A 20,427-nucleotide genomic window follows, 5' to 3' on the forward strand; every position below is an offset into this window, starting at 1 on the left:
GGCCAACAGACACATGAAAAGATGCTCTACATCGCTAGTTATCAGAGAAATGCAAAATAAACCACAATGAGATATCACCTCACACCAGTAAGGATGGCTACCATACAAAAGATAAACAACAACAAATGTTGGTGAGGTTGGGGAGAAAGGGGAACCCTCCTACACTGCTGGTGGGAATGTAAATTAGTTCAACCATTGTGGAAAGCAGTATGGAGATTCCTCAAAATGCTCAAAATAGACTTACCATTTGACCTAGGAATTCCACTTCTAGGAATTTACTCTAAGAATGCAGCACTCCAGTTTGAAAAAGAAAGAAGCACCCCTATGATTATTGCAGCACTATTTACAATAGCCAAGAATTCGAAGCAACCTAAGTGTCCATCAGTAGATGAATAGATAAAGAAGATGTGGTACATATACACAATGGAATATTATTCAGCCATAAGAAGAAAACAAATCCTACCATTTGCAACAACATGGACGGAGCTAGAGGGTATTATGCTCAGTGAAATAAGCCAGGTGGAGAAAGACAAGTACCAAATGATTTCACTCATATGTGGAGTATAAGAACAAAAGAAAACTGAAGGAACAAAACAGCAGCAGAAGCACAGAACCCAAGAATGGACTAATAGTTACCAAAGAGAAAGGGTCTGGGGAGGACGGGTGGGAAGGGATGAGGGCGGGAAAAAAGAAAGGGGGCATTATGATTAACATGTATAGTGTGGGGGGGGCACAAGGAGGGCTGTGCAACACAGAGAAGACAAGTAGTGATTTTACAGCATCATACTATGTTGATGGATAGTGACTGTGAATGTGTATGTGGGGGTGACTTGGTGAAGGTGGGAGCCTAGTAAACATAATGTCCTTTATGTAATTGTAGATTAATGATACCAAAATAAAACTAATTAAAAAAAAAGGAATCCTACAGTATGGGAGAACATATTAGTAAACAACTTATCCAATAAAGGGTTAACATCCAAAATATATAAAGAACTTACATGCCATAACACCCAATAAACAAAGAACCTGATTAGAAAATGGGCAGAGGAGTTGAACAGAAACTTCTCCAAAGACAAAATTTGAGTGGCCAACAGACACATGAAAAGATGCTCCATATTACTAATCATCAAGGAAATGCAAACTAAAACCACAATGAGGTATCACCTCACACCAGGGACAAGTGGTTACCAAAGGGAAAGGGGGTAGAGAGGGTGGGTGTGGAGGAGGGGTGAAGGGGATTGTGGTATTATGATTAGCACACATAATGTGGGGGGACGGGGAAGGCAGTATAGTAGAGAGAAGATAAGTAGTGACTCTATAGCATCTTACTATGCTGATGGACAGTAACTGTAATGGGATGTTGGTTGGGGAGACTGGATAATATGGGTGAATGCTGTAACCACAATGTTGCTCATGTAAAACCTTTATTAATATTGTATATCAATGATACCTTAATAAAATAATAAAAGAATCTCTCAGGGAACTAAAAAAAATAAAAGGGCACTATAATCACCAAATGTAAACTGATTACCTAGAAAACATTTAATGTTCAAGTGATCATTTGGAAATCTTTGAAAAATAAATATGAACTCTGAATTCAGCATCATGGGTAATTTAATGGTCTTTTAGCTTGTACAGCTGAGAATTTAATTAAAGCAAACTTAGTATGAAAAAAATAATAAACCTGAGAGGCGGAGCCAAGATGGCGGCATGAGTAGAGCAGCGGAAATCTCTCAAAACCACATATATTTTTGACAATACAACAAAGACAACTCTTCCTAAAAGAGAGACCAGAAGACACAGGACAACATCCAGACCACATCCACACCTGCGAGAACCCAGCACCTAACAAAGGGGGTAAGATACAAGCCCTGGTCTGGCGGGACCCGAGTGCTCCACACCCCAGCTCTGGGCGGGAGGAGAGGAGTCAGAGCGGGGAGGGAGAGGGAGTCCAGGACTGCTGAACACCCAGCACCAGCCATCTGCACAAGAGCGCAGACACAGTGCATGTGGGGGGTGCTGGACACTAGGGAAACGGGACAGTAAGACCGGTGAGCTGTCCCCGCAGCGGGCACCCTGGGGACAAAGAAAAGCGAGTGCTTTTTGGAAGTCTTAAAGGGACAGGGACTCCACAGCTGGATGGAAGCGTCCTAGGACACTTAGTTCAGTAGCTGGGAACTACGGGCACCCTAAACCCCTGGACAGCAGGGCAGCTCAGAGGCCCTCATGGAGATAAACAGCCTCCTGGCCATTCCCCCTCCAATGTGGCTCTGCCATATCAGAGTAGCAGCCCGAGGCAGGCCACACCCACAGCGACAGCAGACATAAACCCCATAGCGGCGGGGCAAGAATCAGAAGCCCTGTCTGCGTGCAGCTGCCCAGCACAAACCACTAGAGGTCGCTGTTCTCCCAGGAGAGGAAGGCCACAAACCAAAAAGAAGGGAAGTTCTTCCAGGCGTCACTCATGCCAGCTCTGCAAACTATTTCTATCGTTATGAAAAGGCAAAATTTGAGGCAAAGATTACAGAGACAACACCTGAGAAGGAGACAGAACTAACCAGTCTTCCTGAAAAAGAATTCAAAATAAAAATCATAAACATGCTGACGGAGATGCAGAGAAATATACAAGAACTAAGGGATGAAGTCCAGAGGAAGATTACAGACGTCCGGAGAGAGATTACAGAAGTCTGGAAGGAGATTACAGAAGTTAAACAAACTCTGGAAGGATTTATAAGCAGATAAGATGCAAGAGGCCATTGATGGAATAGAAACCAGAGAACAGGAACGTATAAAGCTGACACAGAGAAAGATAAAAAGATCTCCAGGAATGAAACAAAATTAAGAGAACTGTGTGACCAATCCAAAAGGAACAATATCGGTATTATAGGGGTACCAGAAGAAGCAGAGAGAGAAAAAGGGATAGAAAGTATCATTGAAGAAATAATTGCTGAAAACTTCCCCAAACTGGGGGAGGAAATAGTCTCTCAGACCACGGAAATACACAAAACTCCCAACAGAAAGGACCCAAGGAGGACAACATCAAGACACATAACAATTAAAATGGCAAATGTCAAGGACAAGGACAGAGTTTTAAAGGCAGCTAGACAGAAAAAGGTCACCTATAAAGGAAAACCCATCAGGCTATCATCAGACTTCTCAACAGAAACCTTATAGGCCAGAAGAGAATGGCATAATATATTTAATGCAATGAAACAGAAGGGCCTTGAACCAAGGATACTGTATCCAGCACGACTATCATTTAAATATGAAGGAGGGATTCAACAATTTCCAGACAAGCACAAGTTGAGGGAATTTGCCTCCCACAAACCACCTCTACAGGGTATTCTAGAGGGACTATTCTAGACGGGAGCATTCCTAAGACTAAACAGATGTCACCAGAGAAAATAAAATCACAGCAAAGAAAGCAGACCAACCAAATACTAACTAAAGGCAAAAAATAAAGTCAACTACCCACTAAAAGCAGTTAAAGGAAACATGAAAGAGCACAGACTAAAACAACCAACATATAAAGAATGGAGGAGGAGGAATAAGAAGGGAGAGAAGAAAAGAATCTCCAGACAGTGTATATAACAGCTCAATAAGCGAGGTAAGTTAGGCAGTAAGATACTAAAGAAGATAACCTTGAACCTTTGGTAACCACGAATCTAAAACCTGCAATGGCAATAAGTACATATCTTTCAAAAGTCACCCTAAATGTAAATGGACTGAATGGACCAATCAAAAGACACAGAGTAATAGAATGGATAAAAAAGCAAGACCCATCATATGCTGCTTACGAGAAACTCACCTCAAACCCAAAGACATGCACAGACTAAAAGTCAAGGGATGGAAAAACATATTTCAGGCAAACAACAGAGAGAAGAAAGCAGGGGTTGCAGTAATAGTATCAGACAAAATAGACTTCAAAACAAAGAAAGTAACAAGAGATAAAGAAGGACATTACATAATGATAAAGGCTCAGTCCAACAAGAGGATATAACCATTATAAATATATATGCACCCAACACAGGAGCACCAGCATTTGTGAAACAAATACTAACAGAACTAAAGAGGGAAATAGAATGCAATGCATTCATTTTAGGAGACTACAACACACCACTCACCCCAAAGGATAGATCCACCGGGCAGAAAATAACTAAGGACACACAGGCACTGAACAACACACTAGAACAGATGGACCTAATAGACATCTATAGAACTCTACATCCAAAAGCAACAGGATATACATTCTTCTCAAGTGCACATGGAACATTCTCCAGAATAGACCACATACTAGCTCACAAAAAGAGCCTCAATAAATTCCAAAATACTGAAATTCTACCAACCAATTTTTCAGACCACAAAGGTATAAAACTAGAAAGAAATTCTACAAAGAAAACAAAAAGGCTGACAAACACATGGAGGCTTAACAACACGCTTCTAAATAATCAACGGATCAATGAACAAATCAAAATAGAGATCAAGGAATATATAGAAACAAATGACAACAACAACACAAAGCCCCAACTTCTGTGGGATGCAGCGAAAGCAGTATTAAGAGGAAAGTATATAGTGATCCAGGCACACTTGAAGAAGGAAGAACAATCCCAAATGAATAGTCTAACATCACAATTATCAAAACGGTTAAAAGAAGAACAAATGAGGCCTAAAGTCAGCAGAAGGAGGGACATAATAAAGATCAGAGAAGAAATAAACAAAATGGAGAAGAATAAAAAAATAGCCAAAATCAACGAAACCAAAAGCTGGTTCTTTGAGAAAATAAACAAAATAGGTAAGCCTCTAGCCAAACTTATTAAGAGAAAAAGAGAATCAACACAAATCAACACTATCAGAAAGGAGAATGGAATAATCATGACAGACTCCACAGAAATACAAACAATTATTAAAGACTACTATGAAAACCTATACGCCAACAAGCTGGAAAACCCAGAAGAAATGGACAACTTCCTAGAAAAATACAACCTCCCAAGACTGACCAAGGAAGAAACACAAAAGTTAAACAAACCAATTACGAGCAAAGAAATTGAAACGGTATTCAAAAAACTACCCAAGAACAAAACCCCGGGGCCAGACGGATTAACCTTGGAATTTTATCAGACACACAGAGAAGACATAATACCTATTCTCCTTAAAGTGTTCCAAAAAATAGAAGAGGAGGGAATACTCCCAAACTCATTCTATGAAGCCAACATCACCCTAATACCAAAACCAGGCAAAGACCCCACCAAAAAAGAAAATTACAGACCAATATCCCTGATGAACGTAGATGCAAAAATACTCAACAAAATATTAGCAAACAGAATTCAACAGTATATCAAAAGGATCATACACCATGACCAAGTGGGGTTCATCCCAGGGATGCAAGGATGGTACAACATTCGAAAATCCATCAACATCATCCACCACATCAACAAAAAGAAAGACAAAAACCACATGATCATCTCCATAGATGCTGAAAAAGCATTTGACAAAATTCAACATCCATTCATGATAAAAACTCTCAGCAAAATGGGAATAGAGGGCAAGTACCTCAACATAATAAAGGCCATATACGATAAACCCACAGCCAACATCGTACTGAACAGCGAGAAGCTGAAAGCTTTTCCTCTGAGATTGGGAACAAGATAGGGATGTCCACTCTCCCCACTGTTATTTGACATAGTACTGGAGGTCCTAGCCATGGCAATTAGACAAAACAAAGAAATACAAGGAATCCAGATTGATAAAGAAGTTAAACTGTCACTATTTGCAGATGACATGATATTGTACATAAAAAACCCTAGACTCCACACCAAAACTACTAGAACTGATATCGGAATACAGCAAAGTTGCAGGATACAAAATCAACACACAGAAATCTGTGGCTTTCCTATACACTAACAATGAACCAATAGAAAGAGAAATCAGGATAACAACTCCATTCACAATTGCATCAAAATAAGTAAAATACCTAGGAATAAACCTAACCAAAAAAGTGAAAGACCTATACGCTGAAAACTATAAGTCACTCTTAAGAGAAATTAAAGGGGATACTAACAAATGGATACTCATCCCACGTTCTTGGCTAGGAAGAATTAATGTCGTCAAAATGGCCATCCTGCCCAAAGCAATATACAGATTTGATGCAATCCCTATCAAATAACCAGCAACATTCTTCAACAAGCTGGAACAAATAGTTCAAAAATTCATATGGAAACACCAAACATCCTGAATAGCCAAAGCAATCCTGAGAAAGAAGAATAAAGTAGGGGGGATCTCACTCCCCAACTTCAAGCTCTACTACAAAGCCATAATAATCAAGACAATTTGGTACGGGCACAAGAACAGAGCCACAGAGCAGTGGAACAGATTAGAGACTCCAGACATTAACCCAAACATATATGGTCAATTAATATTTGATAAAGGAGCCATGGACATACAATGGCGAAATCACAGTCTCTTCAACAGATGGTGCTGGCAAAACTGGACAGCTACATGTAAGAGAATGAAACTGGACCATTGTCTAACCCCATACACAAAAATAAATTCAAAATGGATCAATGACCTGAATGTAAGTCATGAAACCATAAAACTCTTAGAAAAAAACATAGGCAAAAACCTCTTAGACATAAACATGAGTGACCTCTTCTTGAACATATCTCCCCGGGCAAGGAAAACAAAAGCAAAAATGAACAAGTGGGACTATATTAAGCTGAAAAGCTTCTGTACAGCAAAAAACACCATCAATAGAACAAAAAGGTATCCTACAGTATGGGAGAATATATTTGTAAATGACAGATCCGATAAAGGCTTGACATCCAAAATATATAAAGAGCTCACCCAACTCAACAAACAAAAAACAAATAATCCAATTAAAAAATGGGCAGAGGAACTGAACAGACAGTTCTCCAAAAAAGAAATTCAGATGGCCAACAGACACATGAAAAGATGCTCCACATCGCTAGTTATCAGAGAAATGCAAATTAAAACCACAATGAGATATCACCTCACACCAGTAAGGATGGCTACCATCCAGAAGACAAACAACAACAAATGTTGGTGAGGTTGTGGAGAAAGGGGAACCCTCCTACACTGCTGGTGGAAATGTAAATTAGTTCAACCATTGTGGAAAGCAGTATGGAGGTTCCTCAAAATGCTCAAAATAGACTTACCATTTGACCCAGGAATTCCACTTCTAGGAATTTACCCTAAGAATGCAGCAGCCCAGTTTGAAAAAGACATATGCACCTCTATGTTTATCGTAGCACTATTTACAATAGCCAAGAATTGGAAGCAACCTAAGTGTCCATCAGTAGATGAATGGATAAAGAAGATGTGGTACATATACACAATGGAATATTTTTCAGCCAGAGGAAGAAAACAAATCCTACCATTTGCAACAACATGGATGGAGCTAGACGGTATTATGCTCAGTGAAATAAGCCAAGCGGAGAAAGAGAAATAGCAAATGATTTCACTCATCTGTGGAGTATAAGAACAAAGGAAAAAGTGAAGGAACAAAACAGCAGCAGAATCAGAGAACCCAAGAATGGACTAACAGGTACCAAAGGGAAAGGGACTGGGGAGGATGGGTGGGTAGGGAGGGATAAGTGGCGGGAAGAAGAAAGGGGGTATTATGATTAGCATGCATAAGGTGGGGGGTGGGAGAAAGGATAGGGCTGTGCAACACAGAGAAGACAAATAGTGATTCTACATTTTCCTATGCTGATGGACAGTGACTGAAATGGGGTTTGTGGGGGGGACTTGGTGTAGGGGAGAGCCTAGGAAACATAATATTTTTCATGTAATTGTAGATTAATGATAACAAAAAAAAAAAGAGAAAGAAAAGGGGGATTACTCCCTGATAGGATAAAACTAACTGCAAATCAATGATTAATGCATGCTTTACATATCCTTAATTTTGATCTTTTAAAGGGTGTCAGATGATCAGCTATGGAAGTACATTTTTCTGATAATATTCCTTTCTCTTAAAAAAAAAAAAAAAGCAGTTCCTGTGTGGTGATCTCCAGTATGTTCTTCACAATGGTATAAAGGTCATATCAAAGTGTGGGCAAAGGGTTTGTTTGTGTTTATACAGAGGATCATAGCCTAATTTGGCTACCCAGAAATCGAATTAAGATATGATATGAAGAAGAACTTCCAACATCAACATCCTCTGGAAGAGTCATTCCAGAAGATGACCATCAAAAAACTTCAACAAAGATCCTGGTGCTGTTGCAGTTGTACCTGCATTCATCCCACCGGTTCCTGGACTTGCCACTGGAATGAAGAAGGAGATATCTAAGCTGGCCTGTGCATACAGTAAAACAACAAATTTGACTGGATCTATACTGTCGGAACTCAACCAAGAATTAGAAGTGCAAGTTGCAGCGCTCCAAAATCGTGCGACTATAGACTATCTACTGTTAAAAGAACATATGGGATGTGAACAGTTCCCAGGAATGTGTTGTTTTAATTTGTCTGATTTTTCTCAAACTATTCAAATTCAGTTAGACATTATCCATTATATCGTTGATAAGTTTTCTCAAATGCCTAGGGTACCTAACAGATTTTCTTGTTTTCACTTGATATGGCTGGTTAATTGTAGGTCTGCTTTTGTTATGTAGCTGTATTCCTATTATGTTAATGTGTGTATGCAATTTAATTAGTAGTTTGTTAAAAGCTATAAATGCTTATGTTACTCTACAAGAAGATATGTCAAAGAAATAATCAATCTTCCCATGTTTTCTTCCGTCTGCTACTTCTATAGCTTTTCTTCTTCCTTCCTAATTACAACCTTTTAGTAGAGTTCGTGCCTCATATCGAAAATTACTGAGTATCATAATTCTTCCAAGTGGTAAAGATACCTCAAGACAAATGCTGGGCATAGAAGCCACAGGGCATAAATCTGCAAAGAAGTAAAAAGCTAACCTTTTCAAACAATATGGCTTCTCTCTCACTTACCAACTTTACATTTCCCTGTATGGCCCCGGAAGATGACTGGTTAGCCAGAGACGGGTAAGATTCCTCAAGGGAGGAACAACCTAAGACAGGCACAGTCGCAGGGGGGCCATCAGGTGAGAAATTGGGGACCAACAGAGGTGAGGCTTAGAACCTCACTCCCCCTGTTTTGAGAGACATCTTCTGCATCTGTGGACGTTTGTTGTCCTTGTCTAGCTTGGATTAATACTTAGTCTATAGGCACACACCTGATCATCTACATTTGCCCTCTTAAAGCACTAAATTATGTTTTCTACCTTTATCTTGCATCTACCTACCACTTTGGCATTTTATTAAAAAAAATAATAATAATAATAATAATAAGGGAGAAATGTGGGATTCACATATAAATCAAGTATAAAAATCAAACAAATAATCATATTTGACTTGTTTATAGTTTATGATGCATGATCAAAACTGAAAGTTTCTTTGATATGACTGCCCTTGCACTGTTCACCATGTAAGAACTTATTCACTATGTAAGAACTTGTTCGTTATGCTTCAGAAGATTGGAGACTGTTGAGAATTAGGCTTGGGGTTGATTAATGATTGTGCATTGAGTCCCCTATACAGAATTTTATTGTTGTTAACAAGCATTTGATCAATAAATATGAGAGATGCCCTCTCAAAAAAAATAAAAATAAAGAAAATAATAATAATAAACCTTATTCATCTCTTAAAAAAAAAAGATGATCAGAGGACCTTGGTTATATAGTGCTACACCTAATTAGAAACCAAAACTATCAATTCTTCCTCTTAGATTACATCGTTTAATCCATTCTCTTCTCTTCATCCTTAGACTGACCCTTCACATCAGCTTCCATTACAAGGCCTCCTGAAGAGGTCTCCCTGCCTCTACTAGGATCAGTATTTCCCAATCTCATCACTCCAGAGTGACTTCTTCTAAAATACAAGCTGAAACATGTCTCTCATACTTTAAAGCCTACAAGATTAAGTCCAACTACATTAACAAAGCACATAAGGCCATCAAGAACTGGTCCCTACTTATATCCTAAACCTTACTCTGGGGCCTAAGCACAGATGCTTAGTAAAGGTGTGCTCAATAAATGGATTTATCTTTGGGTTAGGAAAGAATGAGGCCACATGGGCAAGAAGGCAAACCTTTGACTTAGTTCACTTGACCGAATAGGCTACCCAAATGAAAACCCTATGTCATTTTCAAACCACATCAATGTCATACTCAAAGAAATTCAAGCTTTTTTCATGCTGTCATTCTTAAAATGAGATAGACTAGTTTAACCCGTGACTCATTGTTTGGCTCGAAATTGCCAGGGTTGGTTTAATTTAGTACATCTACATTTTGGTGCTGGCACACTTGGGCCTGAGCTGTCACAGTACAGGATTTTGTTTCACTTATACCAGAAGAAAAGGGTTTTCGAGTAGCAGCTAATTCCGTTGATTTCTCACATGAAAAAACAGGAAAGCGAATGCCTTCTACTTCTTCCTACATATACTCAAACTATTTTCAAGTGGCAGGAGGATTAGCCTTCTGTCCCAACCACTAACCTTTATGTTGAAGGTAACCACAGTGCCATTTGCCAGTCCTGCATAAAGGATTCGCCACCTACTGTGGAGGCAAAGAACCCGGTCTTGCAGCTGCAACTGCTCCATGCATTCCCGCGTCTGAGAAAAGTATAAAACACCTAATGAGCAGAGGTGGACGGCAAATAAAATGTGAAAACAATCCTTCTAAAAGAGTGTGAAATGATTTTTTTATGAGAAATAAAAAGTAGCATCTTTATTTTGTAGAAGACTACTTTAATTTTTTTCTCCTTTGAAACATGTGGCCAAAGACCTTCAAGCTGCAAACAAATATAAATTCAAGCTGCAAAAAAATAGAAACGTTATCCACGTTTCTAGTTTGAAATGTAGACATTTTCCAAAGCTATGAGTTGGGTCTTAGCCTTTTAAATTAAGTAGTCATAGATAAATTTAAAACTGCATTTGATATCTAAACCAGAAAATGAAGGTTATAGTTGTATATTTGGTAACTGCATTAATCAAATGGGTGCTTTCCTATAATTGATTCTGTATTTCAGTAGCTCCTAAATGTCTCCTTCAAACCAGTGCCAGATTATTTAGCTGGTCCATAATTACCCAAGAAGCTTTTAAAATTTATAGAGTGCCAAACTTCACCACCAATCCTTTTTATTGGCAAGACTGTATTATTTTTGAAGTTATGTGTTATTTCCTCTTATTAAGGAATCTCTCTTCCCAATTTATGTGACATTAACCTTATGTATACCCTTTCCTATGTAATAACTACTTTTCCCTTTTTACTTCAGAGTATTTCTTGCCAAAATTTGCTACAACTTTTTAAGTTTTATTGAAGTATTATTTCCATATAATAAAGTCCACCATATTAAATACATATTTCATTCAGTTTGATAAAGTACAATCATGCAACTATTACCTCAATCAATTTTCAGAATGTTTCCCCCAGTCACCTTGTACCCGTTTTCAATCGCCACTGCCATCCCAGGCAACCCTGATAATTCTGCCTTTTCTAGACTTTCACTTGAAGTCTTTTACATATAGTCTTTTACATATAGTATGTAGTCTTTTACATATGGCTTCTTTCACCCTGCATGATGCTTTTGTGACCCACCCATGTTGCTACAATGCATCAATAGTTTGCTCCTTCTTGTTGCCAGCATTATTCCATTTTTTTGCATGACACATTTTTATATACAACATTTATCCATTTATCAGTTTATGGATGTATTGATTGCTTCAATCATTTTGCTGTAACGAATATGCTGCTAAGAGGTTGATTTTTTCATTCTGGACATTGGAAATTTATGTCTTTTCTCTTTTTTGATCAACTTAACAGTTTATCTATTTTATCTTTTCAAAGCTAGTTTGCTTTTGATTGCAATTTTGATTATTTGTCTATTTTATATATTGAGTTCCACTCTGCTCTTTACTATTTCCTTTTTTCTACTTTTTCTAATTTCTTAGAAATTTAGATCGTTGATTTTAAATGTTTTTTCTAACATAAGCTTTTAAAACTAAAAATTTCCCTTTGAGCAATACAGTAACTGCATCCCATAAATGGTAAGTTGTCTTCTCATTCTTATTTAGTACAAGATATTTCCTAATTTCCCTTGTGACTTCTTTGAATCATGGTAACTTAGAAGTGTGCTATTTCATTTCCCCATATTTGGGAATTTCCCAGACTTCTTTATGTTATCGGTTTCTAATTAAATCCCACTGTAGTTGGAGAACACACTCTAAATGACTTCAATCCTTTTAATTGAGATTCTCATTAAGATTGAAATGTATTTAATGACCCAGTATATGGTCAATCTTGGTGAGCATTTGAAAAGAATGTGTATTCTGCTGCTTTGGGTGGAAGATTCTATAAATGTTAATTCAATCTGTTCATCAATGGTGCTGTCCACCTCTATAACCTTGATTTTCTGTCTAGTAGTCTATCAATTATTGAGAGAGGTGTTAAAGTGTCCAACAATAATCGTGGATTTGTCTATTTCTCCTTGTAGTTCTATCAGTTTTTCTTCATGTATTTTGGAATTTTGTTTTTTTTAATATATATTTTTATTTATATATTTAATATATTTATATGTTATATATTCTTGCTATATTGACCCTTTCACCACTATAGAATACCACCCTTGTCTCTAGCAGTAGTATTCCTTGTCTTAAAATATATTTGCCTGATACTAACATAACCACTCAGCTCTTCTGTTACACTTGGATGGTATGTCTTTTTCCATCTTTTACTTTCAAGTCTTTTGACTTTAAAACATGTGTCCTGTCATGCAAAACTTTTGGTGTTTCCTCTTTATCTAGTCAATCTCTGCCTTTTGATTTTAGAGTTACTTCAGTTAATTATTAAATATGATTACATTTAGGTCTCCAATTTGCTTTCTGTGATTTTTTGTCATTTTTATTTGTTCCTCCTTTTCTGCCTTGTTTTATTTTAAACATTTTTTTTTTTAGTATGCCATTTCAATTACTCTATTGAATTTCTTATGTCTACTTCTTTCAGTGGTTGCTCTAGGACATCTGTTCTCATGGTGTGGTCCTAGACCAGCAGCATCAGTATCCTATATCAGGAAGTATAAATTCTTGGGCCCTATTCCAAACCTACTGAATCAGAAACTCTGGGAATAGATGGGGTCCAGTAATACATGTTTTTAACAAGCTCTGCAGGTCAATCTGATGCACACTGAAATTGTGAACCAGCACTCTAGTGATTACTTCCTTAAATCACAACAATCTAGTTCAAGTTAATACTGACTTAATTGCAATAAAATATAAGAACCTTGTACCAGCACAACTCCATCTCCTCTTCCTCCTTTGTGCTCCTGTTATCACACATATTCCATATATATATGTTAAAAATCTTACTTATTTAGTATTATAAGGTTCACTTCAAATATTTAAGGCTTTTAAAGAAATTAAAAACAATATATATATACATATATATATATATATATGCAAACAATTTTCTCTCACTTCTTTCAACATATTTAGGTTTAGAAAATTCTTTTTCAGAGTAGATAACCACTCTAGTTCTTCAGGTTCAAAAATTTTAAACATTTTACTCTCTTTTCTATTTAGGATTAATTTTGACATTTGATGTGACAATAAAAACTACAGTAATATTTGTGGGAAAGATCAGTATTACTGACAGTACTATATTACTATGTATATTATATGCACATAGTATTAGTGTGCTAGCAAATAAAAAAATACTGGTGGAGAGAAATAGAAAACATGGTTTAGATCTAAGCCTCACTTCTACCCTAGGTTATACAGGTGTACAGGCATATCTCTTTTACTGCACTTTGCAGATACAGTGTTTTTGTAGAAATTGAAGGTTTGTGGTTCAACCCTGTGTTGAGCAAGTCTATTGGCCCTGTTTTTCCAATAGCATTTGCTCATTTTGTTTCTGTGTCATATTTTGGTAATTCTCCCAATATTTCAAAACTTTTCAGTACTATTATTTTTTACGGTAATCTACGATCAGTGATCTTTGATGTTACTATTGTAACTGTTTCGAGGTGCCACAAACCACACCCATATAAGATGGCAAACTTAACTGATAAGTGGTGGGTTTTTTTTTTTGTATCATTAATCTACAATTACATGAAAGACATTATGCTTACTAGGCCCCCCAACCTTCACCAAGTTCCCCCCCACACCCCTTCACAGTCACTGTAAGTGGTGGGTTTGTTTTGACTGCTCCACCAACTGGGCATCCCCCTGTCCCTGTCCCTCTCCTCAAGCCTCCCTACTTTCTCAGACAATACTGAAATTAGCCCATCTAATAACCCTACAATTGCCTCTAAGTGTTCAAGTGAAAGGAAGAGTCTCATGTCTCATTTTAAATCAAAAGCTAGAAATGACTAAGCTTAGTGAGGAAGGCAAGTCGAAAGATGAGATAGGCTGAAAGGCAGGCCTCTTATAGTAGTTGGCCAAGTTGTGAATGCAAAGGAAAAGTTCTTAAAGAGAATTAAAAGTGAATACACAAATGATAAGAAGGCAAAACAGCCCTATTGCTTATCTGGAGAAAGTTTTGGTAGTCTGGATAGATCAAAGCAGCCACAGCATTCCCTCCCTTAAGCCAAAGCCTAATCCAGGGCAAGGACCCAGCTCTCTTCAGTTGTATGAAGGCTGAGAAAGGTGAGGAAGCTCAAGAGAAGTTGGGAGGCTAGTAGACGTTGGATCATGAGGTTTAAAGAAAGAAGCCGTCTCCAAAACATAAAAATGCAAGTAGTTGCAACAAATTATCCAGAAGATGCAGCTAAGATAACTAATGAAGGTGGCTACACTAAATAGATATTCAATGCAGGGTAAACAGACTTTTATTGAAAGGGGATGCCATCTATGATTTTCATAGCTAGAGAGGAAAAGCCAATGCCTGGCTCAAAGCTTCAAAGGACAGGCTGACTCTCTTGTGAGAGACTAATACAGCTGATAATGTTAGATTGAAGTCAATGCTCTTTGACCATTCTGAAAATCCTAGGGCCCTTAGTAATTATGATAAATCTACTCTACCTGTTCTCTAGAAATAGAACAACAATGCCTGGATGACATCACATCTATTGACAACCTGGTTTACTGAATATTTTAAGCCCACTGCTGAGAATTATAGCTCAGAAAAAAAGGTCCTCTCAAAATATTACTGCTCATTGACAACGTACCTGGTCACCCAAGAGCTCTGATGGAGACAGACGAGATGAATATTGTTTTCACGCCTATACATAACATCCTCTGCAGCCCATGGATCAAGGAGTCATTCTGACTTTTAAGTCTTACTCAGAAATACATTTCATAAAGCTATAGCTGTCATAGAGAGTGATTTCTCTGAATAATCTAGGCAAAGTCCATTGAAGACCTTCTAGAAAGGATTCACCATTCTAGGTGACACTAAGCATATTCCTGACTCATGGGAAAAGGTCAAAATGTCTACATAAACAGGAATTTGGAAGAAGCTGATTCACTCCTCATGCATGACTTTAAGAGGTTTAAAGGTCAGTGGAGGAAGTAACTGCAGAACAGCAGATGTAGGAGAACCAGCAAGAGAACTAGAATTAGAAGTGGAGTATGAAGCTGTAACTGAATTGCTACAATCTCATGATAAAACTTGAATGGATGAGGAATTGCTTCTCCTGGATGAGCAAAAAAGTGGTTTCTTGAGATGGATACTTCTCCTGAGAAGTTGAGAAGACTGTTGAAATAACAACAAAACAAAGGATTTGGAATATTACATAAACTTAGTTGATAAAGCAACAGCAGGGTTTGAGAATTGACTTCAATTCTGAAAGTTCTGTTGTGGGTAAAATGCTATCAAATAGCACTGCATGCTACAGAGATATCATTGTGAAAAGAAGTTAGTTGACGTGGCAAACTTCATTAAGTCTTATTTATTTATTTATTTTATTAAGATATCATTGCTTTAAGCTCTTATGAAGGTTTCACATGAAAAAAACAATGTGGTTACTCATTAAGTCTTAAGAAATTTCAACAACAGCGACCCCAACGTTCAGCAGCCACAACCCTGATCAGTCAGCAGCCACCAACATGGAGATAAGACCCTCCACCAGCAAACAGATCACAACTGGATGAAAGCTCAAATGATGGTTAGCATTTTTTGGCAACAGTGAATTTTTAAATTAAGGTATATACATTGTTCTTTTAGACATAATGCTGTTGCACATTCAAAAGACTAGAGTGTATTATAAATATAACTTTTACAGGCACTGGGAAGCCAAAAAATTTATTTGACTTGCTTTGCTGTAATATTCATTTTATTGCAGTGGTCTGGGACCCAACTAGCAATATCTCCAAGGGATGCTTATACTAAAATAGGTTTGGAAGCAAAAGAAAGAAAGCAGGCAGAATGAAGCATCTGACTGTGTCTCCACTCTACAGAGTAAATACAGTCAAAGCAGTAATATTATCACTTCTGATTTCTCTGGACCTACTTACCTTAACAGTATAGCAGCGAATGGTGTGATCACTGGAACCAGTGAAAAGGGCAGCATTCTTTCCAGAGGTCTGAATAACCAGGAGGCAGTTCACTTTGGAGGTGTGGCCCTCAAAAACACCAATGCACTTCCGATTCTAAGGTTAAGCACAGATCACATCATTAATGTAGACGGAGAAGATTATATAATGCATTTTGTAAACATAGATACATAACACTCATCTTGCAAGTTAAGAGCTAGAGCCAATCCTCCAAGTCTTACATTTGTACTTCTGGCCCCACTGTTTCCTTCCTTCAGTTATCCCTGTTGCCCCTCACAATATTATGCTAAAGGAACTTACACCTGTCACCTACAACAAAAACATTTTCTTGGTCTATTACCTAACTTTGATTGTCAAGGACTTCAGCAATTTCAAATACTTTCATGGTACTTGTTCAGACCACACAGTACTCCTAAAGTTTCTTGGCTATAACTGTTGATAAGAAGAACTGGTATGACATACACCAAATTTAAAATTCAGAAGTTCATTCCACGAAAATCCAGAGTAATGAGCATCAGATTACACTATGTGCAGGGTAGTGGAAGCCTTCTGTTTTAGTAACTTGGCAAATCAGCCAACTATTACAGAAAACCTCTTCTAATATTTCCCCAATATTCATTCCATCCCTTCTTTATTATGTTGCAGCTGTGAGACAGGTCTTATCACCAACTCCAGGGCTGGGACCTGACTGGCTCAAGCCTATCGTTGTAATCCCATCTCCCTTTACCAAGTGATTTTTCACGGAGTAAATAAAGCACAGGACCCTTTTTTGGTGGTAGCAGGGAAAAGAAACCCTGGTAATTCTTGGCATCTATCTATGAGCAGAAGGAGATTGAACTTTAGGAAGAGGTGTTATCAGAGAAGGCAGAGATAGGAATAAATTAAGTCCCCAGTAATGCACCTGAGATGCTGAATCAACTGTATCTAAAGTTAGTCTAAAGCCACCCATCTCTGAATAGCAAATAAATTCCCCTATTGTTTAAGAGAGTATGAGCTGGAGTTTCTAAAACCTGCAACCAAGCAAAAACACTCAAACTGATATATCAACTTACCACCAGATTATAAACTCGGACAGTTTTATCTGCTGAACAGGTATACAGTAAGTTTCCAAATATTTGAATTGCATTCACTGCAGCTTGGTGCCCCTCAAAGCTCCCTTCTGTGGGTTCATCATCATCTCCTGGCTCTGAAGATATTTCTATAAATCAAGAATATGCTTCAGAGATGTGTCTGCTTGTGTCTGAAAATACACTAAAAACTAAAACCATTACAAAAGAGAGCTGTCTCAGAATTATCCTTAAAATCTAGTTCCCCTAGCAAAATACCACACTTTTCATGAATGACTTTCATTATGAAGATTTCATAAGAGAAGGCACAAAAGGCCTTTCACTTAGGAAAAAGATAGATACTCATATAGTAAGTTTTTGAGTGAGTCCTGGAAGGTGCCAAGTATCTCTCCACATCCAGCCTCCTCTGCTTTCAGTTATTTCACCGAGTAAGGCATTATTCTTTAAGCAGTTTCTTCTCAAAGCAAAAACCCCAGAATCATTAAGTCAGTTGAAAAGATGAGAGAGCTAGATAAGAGAGATGGCAGTAAGAAATGGACAGGCAAAGACTTAAGGGTTTAGGGACACCATAACTGCTGGTCACAGCGATCCTCTTGGTGGTGACCAAACCCCCCATTCTCTAACCATACGGAAGTAGATTTAAACCCTGGCTGTAATATTTACAAGTCTTTTTTTCTCTGGTTAATTTAAATAAAATTGAACGACCAAATACCTGAGGAGTTCTTTGATCCTTTTATAGAGGAGATGACAGTCTGAGTCTCTGCCACACTACAAAATAATAGCAAAAGTCTTCTTAGCATCTGTGTCAAAAGGAAGGTAGTAAAACTTGTATTTTCCTGACTCAAATGATTATTCTAAACAATGGGCAAAGTAGCAATAAGAGATTGGTTTTTCCATCTGAAATTTCCATATGAAAGGAAATAAAAGTACAGTAAATACAATACAAAAATGAGAAAGCAGAAAATCTCCACTGCCAGGGTTTGATCCATATCCATGATGCCTAATGATTTTCTATTAAATCTGATTCTTTTAAAAATTCTTATTGATAGCAAACAGTTCTATTTTTCAAGAAAAGAATGGTGAAAGCCATTTTACCTGGACCAATACAACATCCTTACCTTACAGGGATACCATCTTTATAGCGCATGCCAATCTCACTGGTAGAACTGACTTCATCACAGCCAGAACGAGAAGTTTCTACTGAGTTTTGTTCTGCGGAGTTCCAAATATCCTTTTTAGGTGGGCTGTCTGGTTTCTCTTCTCCAGATTCAGAAGACTCAATGGCTACTACTTCCAACTGAGGATTAGGGATTTCTAGAACTTCCAGGGATGAGTCACTATCTGGCTCATCTCTGACACTCTCTTGCTCTGGGCCAGTTCTGCTATCTTCCCAGGTGGAGGTTGTTACTTTTGCCCCTTTAGCTGACTTTCCCGTTTTTAATTTCCTTACAGGTTTAGCAGTAAATACATCCTGCTCAGTGTCACTGTTCTCAGGAATGTGGGCAGCCCGTAGAGTTTTCTTCTTTCGGAGTTTCTTCTTTTTCTTGTTTCCCCTTGTTTCGGCTGATGTTAGAGTGGACTCTGCCTGCTGTTCAGGCTGGTCGGCTGGAGAGTGAGGCTCCTTCTTAAAGGGGGTTTCTGAAGCAAAGGACAATCTTGGAAAAGAACTGGTACAGGCTTCAGACCCACTGTTGCCTTTGACTGGCTCTTCACCTTCTTTATTCATGCTAGGAAGACCATTTGATTGGGGAGAGGGAACGTTTCCTCTGTTTCTGGTATTTTCCTGCTCTGTGGAGAACTTCAGTTCTTGGCTAGGCTCGTGGAAACTTTCTGTTAGCTCTGAGAGGGACAATGTTGCAGTGGTGACTGGATAAACTGAACAGCTGTCAGTGATCTCTCCTGAATTGAGAAGAAAAAAATTACTGCAACTTTTTTGTTTGCTATTTATAGTCATAAACTTCAATTATCTATCATTGATTGGATCAATAATGACATGTCCATGCCTGTTAAAGCTATGACCTCACCTCTCAGCATCCCATAACCTACACAAGTTTCTATTACAGCACTTCCTATCCTTTGTCTTGCATTCATCTCAAACAATGTGCATGTCTTATAGCCTACAGCCTACAAAAGCTCCTATGGGCAAAAATTGTTTCAATCAATGTTTTCTTTCTTGTTTGAAATATCCACTCATTTAATATTGTGTTTTATTCTCAAGACACAAATATCTACTTAGCTGAAGTGCTTTCACCTTTATGTCTTAGAAGTTTTCACTATGCAGTTTACCTGTACGTCACCCAGTGTAGCTACATATTGGCTGTTAAAAAGTCAGCAGACTTAAAAATGTCTATTTTCTTTGACTTAGTTATTTCAAGTCTAGAAATTTAAACTGGTGAAATAATCACAGACATACTTAATTAAAGACATATATACAAATAAGAATACAAATAAGATCTATGTATTCAAAGTAAATTATATAAATTGTTGCATATCTGATTATTATGCAACTTCTTAAACTTATTAAACTAGTAAAATTAAAAATGTTTTATATACCCTATTTCTATGACACAGGTCAATGATCTTGACACATTAAGTGGAAAAAAGTCTGGTTATAACAGATTATAATTTGTCCTTTGCTTAAAATCTACATGTAAAAGCACAAATATTTATGATTTAAGAAAAACTGAGATAACATATAACAAAACAATATCCTCATTTTTATACTTTCCCAATTTTTTGCAATGAACATGAATTACCTTTTACAATCAGGAAAAGAAATCTAAAAAAGCTATTTTAAGAAAATATTAGCTTAAAATGTCACATTTCATTAATTTTAAAG

General features: G+C 37.6%; 1 protein-coding gene across 7 annotated transcripts in view; it reads right to left on the reverse strand.

Annotated features, from left to right (window-relative positions):
* The window catches only part of ZNF106 (zinc finger protein 106), an 83,593-nt gene that overhangs the window by 11,282 nt on the left and 51,884 nt on the right, over nt 1-20,427 (reverse strand). For 6 of the 7 annotated variants that reach the window (XM_073211693.1, XM_073211697.1, XM_073211696.1 and 3 more), the window contains 5 exons: nt 18,707-19,487; nt 18,301-18,356; nt 17,574-17,719; nt 16,483-16,617; nt 10,528-10,644 (listed from right to left, as the gene is read on the reverse strand). In XM_073211693.1, coding sequence (XP_073067794.1) covers nt 10,528-10,644; nt 16,483-16,617; nt 17,574-17,719; nt 18,301-18,356; nt 18,707-19,487 — 1,235 coding nt within the window. The remainder of the gene's footprint in view (nt 1-10,527; nt 10,645-16,482; nt 16,618-17,573; nt 17,720-18,300; nt 18,357-18,706; nt 19,488-20,427) is intronic. The other variant, XM_073211694.1, reaches the window with a different exon arrangement.

This window comes from Manis javanica, chromosome 8, assembly GCF_040802235.1.
Source record: "Manis javanica isolate MJ-LG chromosome 8, MJ_LKY, whole genome shotgun sequence".
Lineage (NCBI taxonomy): Eukaryota > Metazoa > Chordata > Mammalia > Pholidota > Manidae > Manis > Manis javanica.